The sequence below is a fragment of the Podarcis melisellensis genome (genome assembly GCF_964234715.1).
Source record: "Podarcis melisellensis genome assembly, chromosome: 14".
In the NCBI taxonomy this organism is placed as follows: Eukaryota; Metazoa; Chordata; class Lepidosauria; order Squamata; family Lacertidae; genus Podarcis; species Podarcis melisellensis.
This window is the reverse complement of record NC_138546.1, coordinates 20,665,453-20,689,270: the sequence shown is the minus strand read 5'-3', so window position 1 is coordinate 20,689,270 and position 23,818 is coordinate 20,665,453. Positions and strand designations below refer to the sequence as shown.

Sequence of the window (23,818 nt, the reverse complement as noted above, 5' to 3'; positions counted from 1 at the left end):
ATGTGACCATATCCAGCATTCTCTGTCTACTGGCACAAGAGCCCTTGCACTAACGGATGACAATGTTTAAAGGTTGCGCAACAAAGGTTATGCTAGCGGAGGCTTGATGCACAACAGCTGGTTCTTGTGTAACCCACTGCACAATAACCTTTTATAAATGCACTTGCGTTTTCTGTTGTGAAATAGTTGTTTCTGGTTGTATAATCCACCGTTTCCCTTGTGCAACTGTGTCCCACCAGTGCAACAAGTAAACGACTAAATGGTTTTCACTTAGCACTGACTGGGGCTGCAGCCTGCATTACATACCGACAATTTGACACTCCAACCATCCCAATGTAAAATATATATTAATTTCATGTTGGGAGGCCAGGACAGGTGCACCCCCGAGTAGTAAAAGTGGCCACTTGCTCTCTCTCTCTTTCTCAAATTCTTTCCACATCTAGGCTGATGTTGAATCTGTCCTATCAATTCTCCCCCCCCCCCCCCAAAATAAAAGGTCCAGACTAATGCTCATTCCACCCAATGACCAAGTATGGTGGGTTATTTTTCAGAGTGGAAGGTATTTTGAAGGGAAGGGGTTGTTTTCTTCAGTGAGCTCTCATTTAGAAAGGATGAGCAATACATTTTGTGGACTTTAACATGTAGTTCAGTTGCCTCCAGTGTTAAGATAACTGAACACAAAGGACTTGTATACCTTTAAGTATTAGACAAATGGGGGGATTTTAGACTCTTTTCTTATCACTGCATAAAATGTTCACTCTACCCAAGATACCATCTTCCTTTTCACCCCAGTTTGCTCTGTGTTATTAATCCTATGATTCTCTACACCTTACAGGATAGCTAAAAATGTATTTGCACCTATACACCAATCATGCTGCTACATTCACCCCCAATTTATTCAACTAAACTCATATTTTTACACAGCTCTTAAGGTTAACCCTTTCCCCGCACCTCCTTTGACTACACAAGAACGAAATAAGAGTTTGGATGCTGGTTCAGGCCAAAGGCCTATGTGGTCCAGCATCTTCTTCCACAGTGGCCTCAATGGGAAGGCTGCAAGCAGAATCTGAGCACAATAGCACCCTCCTTACTTGTGATTTCCAACAATTGCCACTCAGAGGCATACTGCCTCCAATAGTGAAGGTGGAACACAGCCATTGTGGCTAATAGATTAAAAAAACCTGTGGGATGTATCCAATGTTACTCATACTCAGAGTATACCCGTTACAATTAATAGACATTAAAGGGGGGAAATCATGTGTTAAAATCATGTCCTCCAGTTTCTCAAAGGGTTTCTTCCTCTGCAAATGAGCCTTCTTATTTTCTGCCTCATTCTCAAGGCACTTGGAAATTTCTTTAGAATTTCAAGGGGTGCAGATTTTCAGCATATTTTATCATTATGAGACGGACAAGGACAGTGAGTGTGCTTTTCTTTCCATCAAATATTTCTCTGGCACTCTGCAGCCTCCTTGACTGTTCCCACTTCCAGATCTGAAAAAAGCCCCATGAGAGAAGTCATCTCATGATGTCTTCTTCTGGATTTTAACTGAAATGTGGGCACTAAGGAAGGCTGCAGAGTGCAGACTGATTTGTTAGAATGTGAGAAAGAAGACTCACAAACACCTCATGGCCATATCAAAAGTAAGATAAGCCCAGCAAAACCCTTACATCCAACCCATGCAAATTTCACCGCTTTGTTCTCTCCCCTTAAATAATTTTCAAATGCACTTTCTTCTCTTGTTGATTGATGGAGAATGGTTAGGGGGAAAACTTGCAGAGGGATTTTTTTGCCACAGTGTTGAAAACATTATGTGATTGCAAGCAATGCTTCTAGGGTAACATGTAGTTAGGCTCTAAGTGATCTGGAATACTACTTTACAAGGGTTTCCCAGTCACACAGAGGGAACTCTCTGTATTTATAGCTGCATATGCGGTGGCTCTTTAGATGTTCCAGTGAATGTGTGTAGGTTAGGGCTAAGCATGCCACAACAATCCCATACCTCCTCACTCAATGAATATGCAAAGGTGTTGATCAGAATCCCCATTTCATCCACACATTTGCCACTGAAATGGTTAATGAGAAAAATATCCTCATTAACTACCTTTATGGTAAAGACGCCAGGGTGACAAGATGTAACTAATTGCTCACTAGGTGATCTTGGACATCTAATTAATCAAGGGACATTTTTAATGGTACTTTTGCATTTATATATCCCATTTCCACTGTTCCAAGCACTTCATGCACATTCGCTCAGTGATTCTCATGACAGTCCTGCCAAATAGATGGGATTTTACCCCTGCGATACAGATGGGCAACTGAGGCTGAAAGAATGGCACCTAGGCCTTAAGGCAGGGATGTGGAACATTTTCCTTCTGAGGGCAATGTGCTAGAGGTAGGCGGGTCCAGGGGCAAAAGTGTGGTGGGCAACAAATACTAATTTACTCATACACCCTTCTCTACCCTCCATCTAGGCAAGCAAGAAGCATGATCAGAGTTCAAATGTAAACTACAAAAACAATAATGCAGACAGGAAACCAGCAGGGGTGTGTGGGGCTTTCCAGTGTTGTGCACTGTCTGTTATATACATATATAACTATCTCCCTTTCGGACAGAAGTCATGGTTTTGCCCAATGTTAATTTTATAATGAATGGTTTTAGAGTGTTGTTTGTGTTGTACTTTTGTACTGTTTTATTGTTGTTAGCCGTCCTGAGCCTGGCTTCGGCTGGGGAGGGCGGGATATAAATAAAAATTAATTATTATTATTATTATTATTATTATTATTATTATTAATGTGCAATGAGCTCCTGGCTCTCTTGCAATGTTCTCTTTGAGGCCAAAGTAGCAGACCTGAAAAAGTTAACGGAAGCAGAGATGCTGGAGGTCTGAGGCCTTCAGGGATGGTATAAGTGTGTCCCACTCACATGACGGTTAATTCCCCTGCTCTCAGGGAGAATGAAGGTCTTGGGGATGGAGAGGGGCCATTTGAGGAAGAGGTAAACAGTTCCTTATAAGGCTGGTGTAAAGCTATGTTCTTGTGCCGATAATACTTCTCTAGAGGCAGGGGGACCAGTAGCAACAGAGATAGTTGGGTGCATGGTGGGCATACAGAACTGTTGGGAAACTGTGTACGTGCAGCTACTCACACAGAGTCAATTAAGGTTTGGCAGACAGCCAGAAGGCAATTTGAAGGAGTAAGTCTCCCTGGTGATAACAGAGATATGGAGACCGCTCCCTGATTGGTCAAGCTCTCTCAAGGGAGTGATAATTAATGGCCTACTAACTGGAATGTGTTAGTTCAGTATTTCAGGGTTCAGAGTTCTGTGTGTCGGTGTAGGAGCTGGAGGTTGGGAGTTGGGAGTCGTGTATGAGAGAGCTAGCAAAAGATCTGTGTTCTGTTCCTGTAAATAGTCCACTGTATATAATAAACACCTAACTACAAGTTCCTGGTTCCTGCTTCGTCTATCTTGTCTGCAGCCAAGCTGCCAATTGCTTCCGTGGATTCTGCGTGTATTCTACTAGGTCTGGCTAAGGTCCTGCAACTAGTCAGAAAGTTGCGAAACACCAAATAGGTTTTGCCAACAGAACACAGGGTGAATTGTCTGCCGGAAGCAAGGAAGCATTATCAAAATGTAAAGACAACTCCGGCAAAAACACCCAAGCAGGATGCAATCCAGGAACAATGAGGGATGTGATTTGGGAAGTGTCCTGAGGGCCAGAAGTGGAGTCTTGGAGGGTAACATTCAGCCCCTGGGTCTGAGATTCTGTCCCTTCATTCTGAAAAGTGGACTACCTAAACCTAGGAAGTGTTCAGATGAGGTAATGTTTGAAATGAAGAATACCAGATCACAGTACCAAAACACAATCTATTACAGTTTACAGAATATTATTATATTTCAAGCATAGTTATTTCTCTCATTTGTTGTTTAGTTTGTTTCTTCTCTTGTAGCTTCTCTTTTCTTACAATAAAAAGTCTGTTTCTTCTTTTCCAACCCATCCCACCCTTAGCAAATTTATTCCAGGATGCTGTTAGCAAAATGGATTAAGTTGCTTTCTAAATACATACAAATTAACCCGATATTGTTTAATATTACTTATGTTAATTATATATAGACGTTTCAGAACCTTTTTTAAAAAATAAAGCTGTTGCCATTAAAAAAAACAAAAAACAAAACACTAATAACGTAGTGTTGAAGTATTATCATACAAATGGTAAAAAAAAACCCCAGCTAGATTAACAACTCTGATGATAGTTAATGCATTCCTAAAACTTCTGAGGAGCTGTTACAACCCATTACAGCTGAAATATTGGTGTATGAAAAATTAATAAAGCCAGCAGAAAATGGAATCCGGCATCTGCAGCAGCTATTTACATAGAAAGAATCACCCGGAATTAATTATGCTCTATGTTACATTCTAATGAGTTTTTCATTAAAATGTACACTATTATGGAAGCTAAACAAGGATTATTCAAAGAAAAATGCCAACAGCTGTTATTATTTTGAGAAATTAAAATTAGTTAATTGGTTATACATTTAGATCTAGGTCAGGGTTAATCGAACACTATTTATCATACCATTAGCCTGTGTGTTTTGTAGGGGAAATAATGTCTACATCACCTTCTTCAGGGTCGTACTTCCCTGGAAGGAGCAGGTTCCAAGACAGCAGGGTGCTCCTCTTGTGCTCCAGTGTCACTCTCTCTAGGTAACCTCAGTGGCCAGGAGTGCCTTTTAACAGCTATTTCAGTAAAACAGGAGTATGGCAAAGTGCTCTATGTGGGACTGCCCCTGAAGTTGGCCCAGAAACCGCAGGTACTGCAAAATTCAGCATCTTGACTGTTCATTGGGAAAGGATACTGACGTCATGCTATGCCACTACTGCTGCCAGTTAGCTATCAGTCAAAGTTCAAGATGCTGGTCCTGGTGCACAAAGCCTTAGGCAGCTTGAGACCAGGATACCTAAATGACTGTGGTGGTGGCTACATGTCTTGATGGCTATATATAAAACCTTCAATATCTTTGGCAGCTTGCCTCTGAATGCTAGGCACTGCGGATCACGAGTGGATGATCCACCTATACAAAGGATTGCCATTGAGTATGTGGGTTGTCCACCGTGAGAACAGAACTTTGGACTAGATGGGGCTTTGGTCTGATCCAACAGGGCTCTGTGCATGCTATTAAGGTGCAGTCTCATGCATGTATGTCATGAGGAATGCCTTGATGGATTTTCATGGGGGAGCATTAAAATTCACCATTCCCTGACAGAGCTGCATCATGCAACATGTCATATCATGTTCCTCAGCTCTTGAACTGCTGCAAATCACAAACCTGATCCAATGCATAGCCTTCAAAGCATTAGCCACATTCCCAACAATATTTCAAGAATCAAAGTCCTTTAGCTAAGCTTGTCCCTCCCAGTGGATCTCTCAAATAATTGGTGTTAAGGTACTAATCTGCTGAGGGAATACAGGGCACTGAGCAACTGTACAACAATGCTCTACATGTATTAATCATATTGCCAACAACTGTGCAATTACTGTTCAGACTTGAGAGCAGCCCTCAGGGGGAAGGGAGGAAACAATCATGGAGGTGATGCTACCAAGGATCTAAGTGACTTGGATAGGGCAAAGTTTAAGTGGAAACCTGTAGACCAGACTGGTGACTGGGGCCAGTTACAGGGAACGTATTACTTCCTTGTTAAAACAACTTCACTGGTTATCAGTCTATTTCCAGGCACAACTCAAAGCCCTATATGGCTTGGGCCCAGACTACCAGAAATATCACATTTCACTATATTAACCTGCTTGGGTGAGAAATTCCCCAGGTGAGCACCTTTTCTTGGTCCCATAAATATCAGAAACATGGTTGGTGGTGACACAAGAGAGAGCCTTTTCTGTGGCTGCTGTCATATTGTGCAAGTTGTTCCCAATAACACTAAGATTGGCTCCCTCTTTGCTATCCTTCTGCTGACAGGCCAAGACCTTCTTATTCAGGCATCCTTTGAAATCTAAGGAACAGGTGATGCTGGTCACTGGGTTGCTGCTGGGGCTAACTGTATTTTAATTGCTGCTTCTAAATGCATTTTATAATAATGTTTTTAGATGTTGTATGTCAGCTTGGGGGAGAGGAGGGATATAAATACATTTTGTGAACTGTCTTCAGAGGTAGGCCTATGTATAATGTGTTGCAGTAATCTAACCTAGAGGTTACCAGAGCATAGATAAGAGAAGTTATGCTATCCCTATCTTTATAGAAGTGCAGCTGGACCACCAGCCAAAGCCACTGAGGCCACCTGAGCTTCAAGCGACAGCAAAGGATCCAGGAGTATCCCCAAGCTTTGTACCCCCTCCTTCAGAGGGAGGGTAACCTCATTAAGAGCAGGCAACCTCCCATCCATCCGGTCTAGGGAACCACCCCCTGACAGTGCCTCAGTCTTATCTGGACTGAGCTTCACTTTGATGGCTCTCATTTAGTCCATTACCAAGGCAAGATACTGGTCCAGCACTTCCACTGCCTCACCTGCAGATGTAAAGGAAAAGTAGAGCTGTCTGCCATCAGCATAAGGCTGACAACTTACTCCAAAATTCCAGATGACCCCACTCAGTGGTTTCATGTAGATGTTAGACAACATGGGGGATAAATTGAACCCTAAGGAAGCCCCACATTGAAGGCTCCACTTTTAATGGCAGAAAATTTCAAAGACTTTATACACTAAATCCAGCATCTTGGAATTAGCCCGGTAGCTATGTGGTGGGCAGTGGAATTCTGCCAACAGTGGGGTAATGTTTGGGCAGTACAATGGTACCTCCGGCTACAAACTTAATTCATCCCAGAGGTCCATTCTTAACCTGAAACCATTCTAAAATGAGGCTAATGCTGCCTCCTGCTGCCACCGGTGCACAACTTCCACTCGCATCCTGGGACAAAGGGGCATCTACTTCCGGGTTAGTGGAGCTCATTACCCGAAGCGTTCGTCAAGAGGGCGGTACGTAACCCGAGGTTCCACTGTATCCTCTCCCATTGAACAGTCAAGACAGTTGCATTTTGCACCAGTTGCAGCTTCTGAACCAACCTCATGGACAGCAGCACACAGAGTGTATTGAGGAACTCAATGATCAACAAAATTACCTGATCCCAATCTGTATAGAGGATTTTGCAACAAACCCAGAACCTTATTGTGAAGTCCCCAGATCTACAGCTTCCCTTGGTTCAAGAAATTTGCATTGAGGCACCCATCTGGCTTTCCATCAGCACTAGGCATGTACATTAATTTAATAATTGAAGGAGTGAGTCTCCCTGGTGATAACAGAGATATGGAGACCAGTGTAAAAGGAACATTAGAAAATGGTAGACAAGAGCTAGCATTACAGTCAGGATAACACAACTACACAGTAAGGATGTGTGGGAGAATGTTGTTGAATGTGGATCTTCAGTCCACCACCTGATGAATTGTTGGGAAATGCCTCTCACCCCCAATAAAAAAATGATGAAGTAGTTCCTCCCCCAAAGAGAGAGAAATAATGTTCTTGTCCCCAATTAGGGTGCAGAACTTTGAGAGACCAGTTTCACATCTTTCTAGACAGCACTTCTATCAGCAGCACAAGCAGCTGGCTGTAAGGGACAGAGCCATTGTGCCAGCTTTCCAGCAAGTGGGGCTTACCAGGGAGGAGAGGGGAAGAGGCAAGGAAGTGGGGGAATCTGTGTGTTGCAATTGCAATGGTAGAGCCAATCTGGTGCTCACTTCAGTGCATTTGCATCTCATTGAACTCCCCACCACCCTCCTGGTAAACAACAGCGACCCACATACCAGGAAGCAAGTACAGAGGCTCCGCCTAACCCACCACGAAGCTTCTGTTCAGCATGCCAACACTTCAATATGAGAAGCTCCAGTGACCAACTTGAGTTTAAGAAAGATGCCTTGTCTTGCTGAAGGAATTCCAGTGGTTCATTGTGCAACCCAATTACATGTCTACTCATATGTAAATTCCATTAGAATCAATGGGGCTCACTCCCAGGTGAGTCGATTTAGAAATGTCATTAAACATTTCTTAGTTTTTGAACTTTTACAGCAGCCTAACGTATAAGAATAAGAAGTCTGCTTTTACCAAATAATCGTGGGCGGTGGAGGAAGACGGAAGTAGCCCTTGCCATTTATTACGATGCTCAAGGTTTCGGAGTTGATTTACACTGAGCGGCTCCACTTTTGACTTTAATTGTCAGCTTGGAGTTGTTCAAGACATAACTATATCTTAAATTTGCATTGCATTTTTTTTGGGGGGGGTCTGCACTTCCCGCTTTTGTCTCTTGATCTCGTCTTGTGGAGTAATTGAGCTCCATTCTAATTTTCTTCCACAAGGAGGGTGCTCCCCTTCCAAGGAAGTGAGTTATGCGTATTCAAGAGGTGCGTTGTATGAATCTTGTTAAGGTTTGCCGCCTTATAGCCTGCACTGATGGAATATTTAATCAAAGAAATGAGTTGGCAGTTATGATGTACAACACGGTAAAGGCTTGTGGTGTGTGTCTTCACCGCCAATTGAGAAATGGGTGATTTCGCCATTCATCAGTGCCAGACTGACAGCTTTGTATAACCTTCTCCTTTCTTTCTTTCTCTACCCTTAAAAAAACTTATTTATCAAGATTAAAGATATTTTAAATCAACAGTTTCTTTGCAGATATATCACCTTTATTTCCAAAGTGGCCAAATTTTTCATCATTTACTAGTGGGGGGGGGGGAGAGAACTTCTCACTCTGACTATGAAGCATTTTGGATTTTCCATGCAACATTGCTTAAACATGACAATTTTGGGATCTAAAACACAACTTCCTTTACCTTGATGTTTACTGTCATATTGCACTCTGTGGTTGATAGTCATCAGTCAAACTGGCATCAATCAAACAAGCCATCTCAACTATTTCAACACCACTCTGCACCAAATCTGTCAGATTATTTTACAGTTCTTCCTAACATCACCACACCATTTTTTAGCCGGGGTACCAGTAAACCTTGATGTCTCATGGAAATTTATCAGTGGTTCCTCAATGGGGCGGGGGGAATCTACAAAGGAGGATAAACTTTTCTTAAAGACAGCTTGTCTACCACTACAAGTCTCTCCCTGAACTGCAAAGATACAGCTATGGTCATTAATGCAAAAATCATTGTTCAGTAGTAGATTTGCCTGTAGAGGGTCCCGGGTTCAGTCCTGCACATCTTCAGGAAGATTTGGGTATGTTTGATGGCAGAAATCTTGTAAAGCCAGTGGTCAGTATAGACAATACTGAACTAGATGGACCAAGAAGGCAGCTCTCTATATTCCTGGGGGTGTATGGGTATGCTTTATGCATACTGAATTCACATAGAACAATTCTGAGGCCCAACAGCACTTTCTGCACACTGTATGAACTGAGGTGGGTGCCATAGGGGACTTCCCAGAATACCCTACAAGAGGGGTGGTGAAACCTTTCCAGCCCAAGGGCCAACAATCCCTTCTAGGCAACCTTCAGAGGGCCAGTCATGAGTCATGGGTGAGACCACCCTAAAAAACACAGTACCCCAGGGGTGGCCCACCTTTATGTTCCACCTTTTCTGGAAAAGGTTCAAGGCAACATACATGGTTTCCTCCTCCATTTTAATTTCACAACAGCCATGTGGAGTAGACTAGGGCAGAGGATTAGTGACCGTTCCAACGTCACTCAGAAAATGTCCTTTCTGAGTTGTGATAGGAACCAGCGTCTTCCACACCATCTAACCATTCCATCACATTGCTGTCTTTCATGAGATTTCACAGTCTTATCCTGAAGTCATCTTCAGTTATGATTCTACATCTCAGATGCTAATCCTACCCTTTTTAACCAACACACCATATTGCAGCTATCATGTCATAGGAATAGCAATGCACACTGAGAAAGTCTTGGATTCAAGGCACACTCTTGCAACAAGAAAGGCACTATGTTAGCCTCAGCTCCCTGTATGTAAAAAGGGGGAATAATATTGACCTAGCTTGATGTTTCTTTGTTATTTTAAATAAATAAAGTTAAGTTACAAAACAACAACAACCATGACCCACTTCCCAAAGCTGTTGAATAGCACACTCCAAGAACAAATAATAGCTCTGTGATGATCTATTGTTGTAAAAGGAACTTTAAACATGCACTTTGAAAATAGTATTCTTTCTTTGGAAACGGAGTATGCTAATATTTCCACTAGAGCACTGCGACCTGAACAAGTTCCTTGTGTTTCCACAGGTCCTTTAACACAGGGATTTTCATGTGCAGTTACAAAACAAAACTAGGTCTAAGTCAACTTTGTTGTTGCCTCAAAACTGACACATTTTTGGGGTGGGTGGGTGTGCTCTCACTGTACTTTGTCTCATTACTCCTCCATCAAGGCCACACTCATACCTATACTCTCCTTGAGAGTTTTTGGCTGGCTGAAATGGGTCGCTGAACTGTGATAATGCCTCTTACTTGCCTGGGGAGATAATGAAGAGATGTGAGTAGGGTGTGGGGGTGTATAAACCACTGTATAAACCACTGGCTTTTGTATGGCTGGAGTGTAGTCTACTCTGCAAAGGTAACAGTTAACATCCACTGCTCTGCCCACCTCTGGCACTGCCTACCACTGGCTTGTGCCCAAGAGCAAATGCATCCTTCAAACCAAAAAGAAAAAGGGGTTGGAAGCTTTGCCACGCCTGATCTAAGGCATGCATCCATACCAGTAATTAGAAGAACACCAGAAGAAATTCTACATCTTTTATTGGCAGGGCAGACATTATCATTTGCACTGCCAAATTAATACCATTCTAATAGTAACTATAGATTCCTATTAGAAGGGCCAAATACCCCAGGCTTGACTATAAAATTTCACGAGGGAACTTCATGAGGCTGCATGCCAAAATCAATAACCTGCCATTTTTTAAATTAAGAGACAAAATAAATGTTAGAGGAAAGTCCAGTAAATTAAGAAAATTACCTTCTAGAGAGATTGAAAGTATTGATTTTAATGTTCAAAATATGTGAACTCTTTGTGGCCTAATCTTTGAAGGCAATTAGAAACTGGACAGTTAATTCAACAGAAGCTTGAGAGAGAAAAATCGATGATTATACTATGGGCATATTATGATATTTGTCATTAACCCAAAGCCATTTCTATCAAGTGACCAAGGTCTCTGATTTATCTGTTCAGGATGGGTTCTGTTTGACGAAGGTGGGTACATAGTAAATTTGATTAAAGTTACAGCAACACTGTTATCTAGAGCTGAAGACAGATGTATGACAAAACAAGATATTGCTCCGGTCTTCCTTCATGTCCCAAACTGTCTGGCGCAAAAGGGTAGGCCAATAATATTGGCCTACTATCGGCACTTTCTAGAATCAGTTTTCTAGAAAAGCTTTCCCAGCTGGAGAACTGGATCTTTTGAATTTTTTTAAAAAATATCTTTAGTGTACAGTGCCCATTTAATAAATCAGTAATAATAATGTTTAGGACTAACTTTTTCTATTATTTTAAGCAGTTTTAATCTGTTTTTAATACTGTATCTTATTGCATTTAAATAGTAATATTGTGTTTTAATTGTAACCAGTCCTGGGACCTTAGGGTGAAGGATGGCTAATAAATTGTAACAGCAGCAGCAGCAGCAGCAATGCAAATTGTACTTCTGAGAAGACATCCACATGCTGTTAAAGCCATATTAATATATGTATTTAAATACTTGGATGCTTTAAGAAGCAAACAAAAACACCTCATATTAATGCAGAAACAGAACAGAATGGACTTATGGGTAACTGTTAGATGGAAGGGTGGCTGCTCATGAGTAACCAGGCAGGACTCCAACCTGTCTTTTACAGGTTTTATTTAGGTGCAAACTATTCACAGTGCAAAACCCCAAAGTTCATGTCTGCCTCGATCGCTAGCAAAATCCGGAAGTGCCTGTTTCCTGGACCTTCTCCAGCATAAAAGCCTCGTTACACCCAGCCTTTTCCTTCCCTCTGCGCAGGGTGGGTGACGGAAGGGGCGTGCTTCCCTCCTGGCCTCTTAGTGGTGCTGAGGCTCCCACCAGCATCCTCTGGTCCTTTCACCTCTTCCCCATTGGAGGTGGGATTTTCCTCATCACCGGAAGAGGAACTGTTTCACAAGATTTTCGGAGGCTCCCTGTAACACAACTGCCCCTCTATTTCCCGCCCCTGTTCTGATGGCAGTTCCCTGACAGTAACCAAGACCAGAAATAGCTGCATCCATCTATCTCTTGTGTGGGAACAAGATGGACATAAGTTCGGATCTGGCAGGACTTTTCTTATGCTCTGACGCCATACCACTGAAGCATGCACTGGCTGAAAGTCTTCAGCAATGGTGCTGGGAACTGTTAGGAGGCCCCCTGTTTTTCTCACAGAGCTACAGTTCTCAGAGTGGTTTACCAGTCAATTCCTCTCCCCAGGGAACTCTCAGTTCCCAGGATTCTTTGGAGAAGGCATGACTGTTTAAAATGGTATGATACTGCATTAAACATATAGTGCAGCTGGTCATCTAGCATTTGCTCAAAAGCCTCTAATAAAGAAGAGACCGGCTCCTTCAGAGGCAGGCTGTTTCACAGTTGAACAGATGCTCTTCCCAAAGGTTAGACGGAAGCCCCTTTCTTGGAATTTACACCCATTGTTCAATCCCTAGCCTCCAGACCAACAACAACAAACCAAATCTCCTCCATCATCTATGTGACAGCCATTTAGGTATTTGAAGGTTGCTGTTGTATTGCCTTTTTTTGTTATCTCTTGTCCAATTCCCCCAGACCTTCCCCTGGACTCCATCTTCAGGCTCCTTCACACAGACCATCCCAGACCCTTCTCCATGTAGGGTTTACTTTATTTTCTTACATTTATATATTTCACCAAAGGGAACACATACATATGTACATACATGAGCCTTTGATTGGGCCCAGACCTCCATAGCTAAAGCAAGGTGGTGGCTGAATATGGCATCATGTCTGTGCACAACTATGTGTGAACTGAAGCTCAGGTTGTTGTTTTTTAATGGAACAATACAACTATATGTTGAGTAGGTTTGTTTTTATACTAACAAAGACAATTGCTATATTTTATTTACTAGCTAAATGCCAATTGATGGCAGTGTGAAGGGAATACTTTAATATTTGAGAAGACTCCTTTAGCAAGGAGGGGTGCTATGTCCTCTGTGCATAATGAGACACCCCCATGTGCATGTACACACACACACACACCTATGGCACATACACAACCTTATGTCAAGGCTGGAGGTGCGTCTAGCATTCACCTGAACACTATCCCCAAACATAGAATTTTGCTGATTTGCTCACTTATACTTAGGCTTGCCATACGTCAGGAAATTCCCAATTTCCTGGTTTCTGGGTGTAAAAATGGCATCAGAGGGTCATTTTGCATTTGGCAAAATGTCAGGGAAATCTTGATGTATGACAATGTGATGGAAAAAGCATCAGAAATAGCTCCAAAAGCTGTGTCCCCTCCCCCCCTTTTTACTTTTTGAAATATGACAACCCTACTTATACTGGAAAAAGCGAAAAAGTGCTTGGGACCACTACTGAGGTCAGGTCTGAGCCTACTTCCTGCTTTCCAGCTCTACCCAAGGTACTGCTTTTTGGTCATGCTAACCAGCATGGTCGGTGGTCAGGGATTGTGGGAGTTATAGTTCAAGAACACCTGGGGACCCAAGTTGAGAAAAGCAATGCTAGAGAGTGACGTACTGCTCCAATCTGCAGGTAGACAAACAGATGACAGACCATATGCTGTTTCCTTTTACCCAAACAGCATGTAGCATTGGGGAGGGGTAGGAAATTTGGAGGAAAAAAATATGAAATGATTCACCACAACGAATCAAATACTTGAGTGGATTGGATAATTCCTTACTGGAGGAGGGTGGGATTGCTTCTGGCATCGTGGGTTGGGTTGGACCTAATGGGGCATTTCTGATTTCTGACCTCTGACTGCATTCCTAAACAATTCTTGAATGATAGAGTGAAGCCTCATCTAAGCTCTGGAATGAATTATAATTGGCAGGCACAACTCCTCGTTGCCAGGGACAAGAACCTGACCTAGAAAATGTCATCCCTGTCTTGAATTATTTGCCCAAACTTCCAGTCCTTGTTGGGAGACATTTCCTTGTCCCCATCAGTAGCAGGCAGTGATGTGGTATGAAGCACGGGGAAATGTACAATCTGATGATGAGCCTGAAGGCCACGTTCAGTTCTGAACAACCTTCCAAGGATAACGTGTCAGTGGTGGGAGTGGCCAGAGGCAAAAGCAGGTGGAGCAACACATGCAAATTGTGCCTTTGGTACAGGTAGATCGTTTCTGCTTACAATCATACACTCTATCCATCTTGGACAAGCAACAGGCACTATCAGAGTTCAAGGATTCATTTCAGTCAGGCAAAAACACTAGAGGGATATGTCCTGGGGAGAGGGGCCATGGCCTTGAGAGGGGCATATTCTCACACACCTTGGCATGACACCCCCACCCCTGATCTATGCACAAAGGACTACTAAACATTGGGGGGGGGGTTCCAGGGAAAATGTGACACAGGGATGCTTCTTTTTGACACTAGCCTTCTGTCTTCAGTAATGTGCAGCTCTTAATCTTCCAAATACAGCCATACCTTGGATCTCAAACGCCTTGGCTCCCGAACAAATCAGCTCCCGAACAATCAAAACCCAGAAGTGAGTGTTCCGGTTTTCTAATGTTCTGTTGGAAGCCGGATGTCCGACAGGACTTCCAGCAGCCAATCAGAAGCCACGCTTTGGTTTCCGAACGTTTTAGATGTCGAACGGAGTTCTGGAATGGACTGTACAGTGAGGGGGGGAGTATTTTATCCCCTGCTAAATTTGCCCCTTTGCCCTCTGAAGAAGAAATGACCAGTCCATAATTTTAATGGTAGGTTTATTGTAGCTGTGAGAGACAGAATAACAACAGGAAAACCACATCAATCTCTGACTTTTGTCTTCTGGGTTTATGGGGGTTTTCCTGTTGTTATTCTGTCTCTCACAGCTACAATAAACCAACCATTAAAATTATGGACTGGTCATTTCTTCATCAGAGAGCAAACGGGCAAATTTAGCAGGGGGTCAAATACTTCCCCCCCTCACTGTGTGTAGCCAGTGTTGTGAACAAAGATAAACCACATGTTATTAAGATCCGGACAACAATGAGCAGAGTCATATGAGTAGACCTATTGAAATTAATGGCCATGATTTAGTTGTGCTTATTCATCTCAGTGGAATTGCTCTGACTAAAACTTAGTTGGCTGCACTCCTCAGTGTACCATTCCCCTTTCTTAAGCAAATAAAATGCATGCCAATTATATACTTAGCAACACTGAAACTCAACTTCCCAAGTGTATTAATAGATATCATGGAATGCAAGAAAATCACTATTTGGGGTGAAGCTGTTCCAAAACACCCCCAAAATGCATGGTATCTGCTTACCTGCATAGAATTCTGGACTATAGACAGCACCCACCACTGGATTTAATTTCCAACCTACAGTAAAGACATAAAAAAACCAAAAGAAAATGCACTAGGGTTATAGTGTGGGATCATAAATATTACAGATTGCTTTGTTTATTTGTTTTTAAATGTGACAGCTCATAAAAATGGTTGTAACTGAAGGCAGTTATATGCTTGATGGCAGTTTGGAAGAGATGGTCCAAGGGGTATCCGTTTAATATCATCTGGATATGCAAAATGAAACATGAATAGCAGTAAATTATCATGATTTAATTTTGCTACTGTTGTTTATTTATTTTATTTCTCCTTTTATATACATAAAAATGTAATGCTACCATTGTGCAGCCCCCATTGGAAGATTTGTAGTGTCCCGTCATAATCCTGGATTTGCACGAAATCAAGGTGGGGGGGTTATGGAGAAGGGTGTTGGGGAAAACTATGTTGTGCTTGTTGGTTTCTGTGTTATCTCTGCAATTTCTCTTTGTTAAAATGGGTCTGTTCAACGTTAAGAACAAAAACTCCAAATGGAACGAACTCCCCCTCAAAGTTTCCCCATCCCAGCTTTACTCAAAACTCTGCTATTGTTTAAAAGTTCCATTTTCCTCTCAATGTCTTTCCATCCCAACTTTACTCAAACCCCTGCCATTGTTAAAAACGAATTTCCCCCCTCTAGCCGTCTTCCCTTGTCACTGTACTTAAAACGTCTCCCATTTCTCAGCTTCCTCATGTGTAGATTCAATGTAGTAATTTAGAAGACCAAACAAACACTCATATATGTGCAATATCCATCAAAAGAATGGAATCTTCTCTAACTAGGCAAACTAACTTGTGGGCTTCCTCTTTTTTTAAAAAATTATTTATTCAAAGTTATACCAAAACATATTTTCCAAAAACATATCCTTATTTCCCCCCCCCCCGTTTTTCCTCCCTCCCCCCTTGTGGGCTTCCACTTAAGCCTGCATACATCTGAAAGGTAAGGTAAAGGTACCCCTGCCCATATGGGCCAGTCGTGGCCGACTCTAGGGTTGTGCGCCCATCTCACTTAAGAGGCCGTGGGCCAGCGCTGTCCGGAGACACTTCCGGGTCATGTGGCCAGCATGACGAAGCTGCTCTGGCGAGCCAGCACCAGCGCAGCACACGGAAACGCCGTTTACCTTCCCACTATAAAGTGGTACCTATTTATCTACTTGCACCTTAGGGGTGCTTTCGAACTGCTAGGTGGGCAGGAGCTGGAACCGAAAGACGGGAGCTCACCCCACTGCGGGGATTCGAACCACCAACCATACAATCGGCAAGTCCTAGGCACTGAGGTTTTACCCACAGCGCCACCCGTGTCCCAGTCTGAAAGGTATAGTCACATAAATCTTCGTGGGGTGTGCATGCAAAGAGGACTACAGAATTGGGAGGAGAATGTGGCAGGGAAATGGGATTGGTCTGTGTATAAGGGAGAGTAGAGAAAAGGATGGAAGAGGAGAGGAGGAAAGAGCTGAAGGTGAAAAGCAGAGTGCCCCCCAAAGAGGGAATAGACGGCGTGGGCACGGGGTAAAGATGAAAGCAGAGACTTTGAAGGATATGCAGAATAGGAGGAGATGGTGCCTTCATAATGACTGCTCCCCACATTAAATGGGGGACGCCCTTTGCGTGGTTGCACACAGCCCCCTGGACCCTATACAGCACCATTAGCACAGGTTTGGCTTCGCCTTCCCCAGGTGGGATACCTGGAGGTCTCCGCCTACCTCAGCCAATTGCCCAATCCCACCTGGGGAGGCGTTGCCAAGGTGATCAGGCCAGGTAGGGGGAGGGACCACCTGCCCACACAATAGGGGGAGGATCTTACCTGGAGGTGCTTAGCAGTTGCAGTGTGTGGGAGGAGGGAGATGCAGTACATTGCCATGCTGGTAGTAGGAGGAGGGAGGAGGAGGAGGAATGGACATGAGGTGAAGGTGGTGTAAACAGGGGTGCAAAGCAGGGCTGCAGAACAGAAGTGGCTTCTGAAAAGCAAACTTAGCAGTTGCATGGAGTGGAAAGGCGAAGCTCTAGATGGTTAATGTGGGGCGAATGGCAGGGGCATTGGTGAGAGGGACAAGCAGGTGTAAATGTGTATGTTTTCAGCTTTAACTATTTATTACATTCTCTAGGGAACTTAAAAGTCTGTTTTGGTATTAAGCAGTTTATAAATGAATACATTCTACCCATGAAATAATAATGTTAACTTTTTAAAAAGTCTTCCTGTGTTTTATATTTAATTTTGTGTGCATGATTTGTGATGTTTCATTTTGATGTAAACCACTTTGAGGTTAGTTTTTGATAAAATAAAATGATAACGGCAACAGCGACAACATCATGGTGAATAATATCAACATTTCTGTGCAAAAGGGCTATAAACAGGTGAGGTGGGTGTCAGCCAGGGAAAGGGCTTTCCTAGTCGTGCTTTGCTTGCTATCTGTGAACATCTGAAGAGCCTGGGCTGCTGGTTCTGGCTACAGGTCCATCTAGTCCAGCATCCTGTTCTCACAATTGCCATCCAGATGCCCCAATGGGAAGACTGCAAGAAGGACTCAAGCACAAGAGCAACCTCCCCTACTGTGGTTTCCAGCAGCTTAAAAGCATTGCTGCCTTTGAGCATTGAACATTGGCTATTAGGCTTAGTAGCCATTGACAGCCTTGACCTCCATGAATTTGTCTAATTGTCTATGCTCGGGGTAGTCAACCTTTTTATACCTACCGCCCACTAATGCATCTTTCTTGATGGTAAAATTTCATTACCTCCCACCAGTGCTTGATGGAAGGAGGATTCAGCTTGTGCCATAGAACCCCCTACCGCCCACCTAGAATCCTGAAACGCCCACTAGTGGGTGGTAGGGACCAGGTTGACAACCTTGGTCTATGCAATCCTTGATACCATCTGCTAAGAATGTTTGCACAGACTGCTCAATTTTTTACTGCATATTGCACAATTCTACTTTTGTCTTCTTCTTATTATGTTCCTGTCATCTGAATTATGTGAGTGTGGTCTTCATTGTTAAATTTTATCTTATTTGTCCTCTATGGTGCCTAAAGAATATGAAAGATCTTATAAATTTAATAACAGAATGAATTTCAAAAAGCTTAATTTTCCAGAATGCCATTATAATTTTATTTCCTAACAGTATAAATCCAAAATATGAGCAATTTGGCAGATTTTTCACACCTGTCAGCCCTTTCTGTCAGAAGAGGTTGAGAGATACCCACGGATTTTAAGTTATACTAATGGTGCCACAATTTGTCCAAGACAGGAGATGGGTGGGTGGGGGGAGAGACTATTCTGGAAGATGCAGATCGATGATCTCAGCTGAAAGTCACTCTCATATTTCATTTTCTCTCCAGTCCCGATTTGATGGCTGTATCATCTAACTTGGTGAAGCTCACACAGGAAACACTTCATTCATCATGAAAATAACAGCAATTAAACTTTACTTTGTCTTGTCAATGAGGTATGTGCTGGCCCATAACTGTGTGGGTTAATCAAGTGTGAGGAGAAGCTTGACATATACGAGTGAGGAACTGCCAAGGAACCCAGTGTTAGCGGCTGGAGGAGGTAAATTCACCACCGTGGGTGTAATTCTATGAATTTGTCTTGCTGTCACAACACTCATCTCTTCAGGTTGAAACTTTTGGAGGAAGGAGGTGGGGGAGAAAAAAAAAATGTCCTTCATGCAGACGTAAAGGAAGAGCAACTGAAGGAGGTAAGGCAATAGATCAGCAACGGAACGCGTGCTCAGCATTCAGAATGTGTCAGGTCCAAACACTGGGACCGGAGACTGAAAAAGTCAGATAGCAGGGCAATCAAAGACCCCGTGGCCAGAGGCCCTGGAGAACCACATCCCAGTGGTATAGACAGTGCTGGTCTAGATAGAGGTTGGTGCCCAACTGGGTCCGGTAAGGCGAAGGGCAACAGTAGGTGGCACCAGAAACAATGGCAGCCAATAAAAACTGATAGGCATTCTAAGAGGATGGAGGATGAAAACATTCCATTCAAGAAAGAATCCAAAGGAGCAAGGCCAGTTAGATCCACCACATCTTGAAGTTAGGGCTGGGAGAAATCCCTGTCTGAAATGCTAGAGAGCCACTTCCAAGCATTATAGCTAGATGGACCAATATCTGACTTGGTATAAGGCAACTTCCGATGTTCCTCTGTGGACTTTAAAAACATAGCAAAGCAATGCAGCAATGTGAAACCCCAGCTATTTGAAGGGTGCTGGGAACTGTTAGGGGACCCTTATTCCTCTGACATAGCTACAATTCCCCAAGTAGTTTAATAATCAATCCTTCAAAGCAGGGGACTCTGGGAACTGCAGCTCTGTGAGGGGAACAGAGGGGTCTCCTAATAGCTCTCAGCACCCTTAAGGAAGTACAGCTCCCAGGATTCTTTGGGGAGAGCAATAACAGTTTGAAGTGGTATGATACTGCTTTAAATGTATAGTGCAGATGGGACCCCTGTCTCCCCACTCCCATGCACAGAACACATTAATGTCATATCTGACTCATGTGCGGGTTCCAAAGTTAGTAACATGCATTGATCCAATCAAACATTCTGTCTCTTGCTCTGTCCCCTTCTAAATGCCACAGGCAGCCCCCATTTATGTGTGTTCAATATGTGTGCGACCTTGTATATACGCATTGCGCTGAACCTGGAAATCACCTGGAAACATCATAAAGACGTCACTGAAACATTGCTAAAATGGCAGAACGGGGTGAGGTGGGGGCAGGGCAAGGCAGAGCGGGGATGGAACTGGGGTTTTGCAGGCCTTTTCGGTGGGTTTCAATTATATGTGATTTCACCGACAAGTGCTTTTTTTCCCCTTTAGGGGGAACTCACAGGAACTCAGTCCCAGCATCTCTCAGGTGGGTTTGGGCACCTCTCAGGTGGGTGCCATTGCCATTCTAAGAGAAAGAGGGAGGTGTCCACGGTGTGTTCCGGCACCTCTTTTTCTAGGAAAATAGCACTGCTCGGAACGTAACCCCTGCATAAATGAGGGGCTGCCTGTATTTCAGAAATGCTTGGACAAAATGAAATTATGACTATTTGCATAAAGGTAAAGGTAAAGGCAAAGGGACCCCTGACCATTAGGTCCAGTCGTGACCGACTCTGGGGTTGCAGCGCCTATCTGCTTTCCTGGCCGAGGGAGCCGGCGTACAGCTTCCAGGTCACGTGGCCAGCATAACTAAGCCGCTTCTGACGAACCAGAAATGTCGTTTACTTTCCTGCCAGAGCGGTACCTATTTATCTACTTGCACTTCATGCTTTCACACTGCTAGGTTGGCAGGAGCTGGGACTGAGCAACAGGAGCTCACCCCGTCATGGGGATTCGAACCACCGACCTTCTGATCAGCAAGCCCTAGGCTCTGTGGTTTAACCCACAGCGCCACCCGCGTCCCATTTGACTATTTGCATAACATGGACCAAATATACGCAGATAGAGGTGGTGTAGGGGAGGGAGAAAAATAAGAGGGCTTCCCCTGGGAAAAAAGCAGAAGAAATTCCAGAGCTTCCTCAACACCATGATTTATTGTTACAAGCTTAATAACTATATGTCAAACTGCAAGTGCTTATTTTATTTTACTTTTCATTTTACCACAATGGGGAGAGATAAATATGACAGGGTCATTAAAAAATAAAGCCACCCGCCTCTCTTTTCCCCACTTTCGATGATGGAAGCCATCTCATTAATGAGCTCTGAAAAGTAGGGGAAAGGGGGGAAAGAAAACCAAGGTCCATTTTATTTCATGGTTGATGCCTGCCTCTGCTGGTGATGTGGAGCTGGCTTTATTGATCAGCTGTGTAAAATTTCCCTTTCATCTTTTTTTTTCCTGGAGGGGAGTCAGGGAAACGAGATATTTGTTCAGAAAGCGACAGGGTTATGGACACAGGCCAAATGGAAAGTTCCGATATGTCTAATTCTGAAGCTTCAAGAAGCATTCAGAGGCTCAAACCAACTCCAGAAAAGCCAACCAGGGAAGGTGGTGGTTGTAGTAACAGTTTTCTGCCACAGCAGAAGATGGCAGGACAAGGAAAGTGCAGAGTTGCTTCCAGAGCAAGTTGGTTACGACTAGGGCTGCCATATTTCAAAAAGTGTTTTTAACACTTGCAACATGGGTTGCCATACATCCGGATTCTCCCAGACGGCTGAATTATGGCTATGTCCAGGAAAGGCAGACGGGTGATTGGTTTGAGGGAGAGCTTTCTCCAAGGTAGAAGAGAGTTAACTTGGCTTCCCAGTGGGAGATGGAATGATGTGGATCATGTCTGTGGTGAGAGCATGATTACTACTTATAAAAGTGATTGGTGGGTATTGGGTGATTTTGCTCTTTTATATTGTTCAGATTGTTTTGTTGTATTTCTTATGCATTTTTCGTATCTGTCTTTCCCGTCAATCTGCCATTAGCCACTTTGAGTCAAAAAATCAGTATATAAATAAAGCAATAACAAGAACATTGGAAAAGGAATACCCCCAGAACACACATTTCATGTACTTACCATTCGTATAAGGGTTGACTGTTTTCTTATTTGTCATGACTCGAGCTGTCGCGTTATTTACCTAAGCACATAGAAAAGTAAATCAGTGCCATTTCTGCAACAGAGGAATGTCCATGATACTAATGAAAGGCATGCATTACTATTGGTATTAGTCATGTATAAATGCAATTTAATATATGCCCCCCAAATAAAAAATAATAAGAAATAGCAGAAAGTGCATAACAAAAGGGAAAAAAAAACTATTTATAATTACATTTACTGTCATTGCCATTTGTATATATATAAAAAAACACTTCCAAATCATTTCAATAAAATAACATCATCTCCTTTAAACTTTAATAAAGAGACATTAAAAGCAAATTAAAAAAGGTTTTGCATAATTGAAGATTTAAAAGCATGCATCTTGTTCCATGGTAACACTGAAACAACAAAATATTTCAAAACAGAAAAAAGGAAAAACACTGTATGAAGGGGCATGCAGTGGAGTAGAAGGGGGGAAGAGACAAGGTACAGGGGGAGAAATTAAATTTCCAAAAGGAAGAAAGGAAGGAAATAAATAAACAAAAAGGACAAACGGATCTTAGCATTGTGCAACATAACCCTTTCAAAGAGAGGATTCATTGGGGAAAGCAACATGTAGCATTCAACACTGGGAAGACATGAGCCTCATTTGATTCATTGCAAGAAAACTAACAAAATCATTCAAGCTTTCAAAACCACAGCTAACAAAAGGATAAAAAAGAGGGTGCATTATTTAACACAATATGGAAGTTAACAATCTGAGTAAGATGTGCGCAAAAGTCATATCCTCAATCCAGTCAGTGTCTCCAAGGCTTGCTTAAAACAGACACTCAAATTTACAGGCGTACCGATATAGATAAAAAAATATAGAGAAGAGAGCATCAAGAAAACTTAATACGACAAGTCAAAAAAATCCACGTGGTATATATATATATATATCAGCGCTTAAAAAAGATACGTGAAACGGCGGATGGACTTTCCCACTTACCATTCAGCACCATCGCCAGCATGGGGTATGTATACAGTTACCATGGTTACTGAGAGTTTGGTGAGGGCCCTAAGCGCTACCGTCGAAGGAGGGGAAAATGGAAAAGGCAAAACATGCAACATCTTACTCAAAAGACGACAGCATTTTCAATTGGTTTTTTTTTTCTCGCTCTCTTTTTCTTTTAAAATTCTAACAAATACAATTCAGTGTTGAAGGGGATCCAGTGGTGGTATAAATAAATATTCATAGGCTTATCCCCTCCCATTACACCCCCAATGGAAAATTTAACTGGGAATTTGTCCAAAATGAAAACCAACATTTTAGACTCCAACCCGCCCCCCCCCCCCAAGTTTGTATTTAGTTTGCAGAATTTATTTGATTTCCAAATGGGAATAGTTTTGAAAGCCACTGTAGATCCTGCCTCAACCCTGCAGTGAAAGCAAACAAATGAAATAATAAATAAAGAAATAAAGAAATAAAAATAAACCAAAAACGACCTTAATTTTTGTTATTATTTTTTTGCTTTGTCGCTTAATTTTTAGTGTGGTTTTCTTTCTTTTTCCAATTTTTGTTCCTTTTTTTAAAAAAAAAAATCTATTGCACCCATTGAGTTAACAAAACCTTTCAGATCACAGCAAAACGGTTAAAAGCTTCTCACACTTCTGCCATACAGCTTTCAGCAATAAGGATGATGGTAAGAGTTACAAAATAAATTGATCCAAAAGTAAAATAAAAAGAAAAGAAAGAAAAAGTAAAAGTAAACCCAAGGAAGGCCAAATTATCTTTATTTATATATACATACATATGTG

At 42.6% G+C, this 23,818-nt stretch overlaps 1 protein-coding gene across 33 annotated transcripts in view; it reads right to left on the bottom strand.

Moving 5' to 3' along the window:
• The window catches only part of RBFOX1 (RNA binding fox-1 homolog 1), a 1,444,762-nt gene that overhangs the window by 88,840 nt on the left and 1,332,104 nt on the right, over positions 1-23,818 (bottom strand). For all 33 annotated transcript variants that reach the window (XM_081887400.1, XM_081887403.1, XM_081887398.1 and 30 more), the window contains 2 exons: positions 22,001-22,061; positions 15,463-15,516 (listed from right to left, as the gene is read on the bottom strand). In XM_081887400.1, the coding sequence (XP_081743526.1) occupies positions 15,463-15,516; positions 22,001-22,061 (115 nt within the window). The remainder of the gene's footprint in view (positions 1-15,462; positions 15,517-22,000; positions 22,062-23,818) is intronic.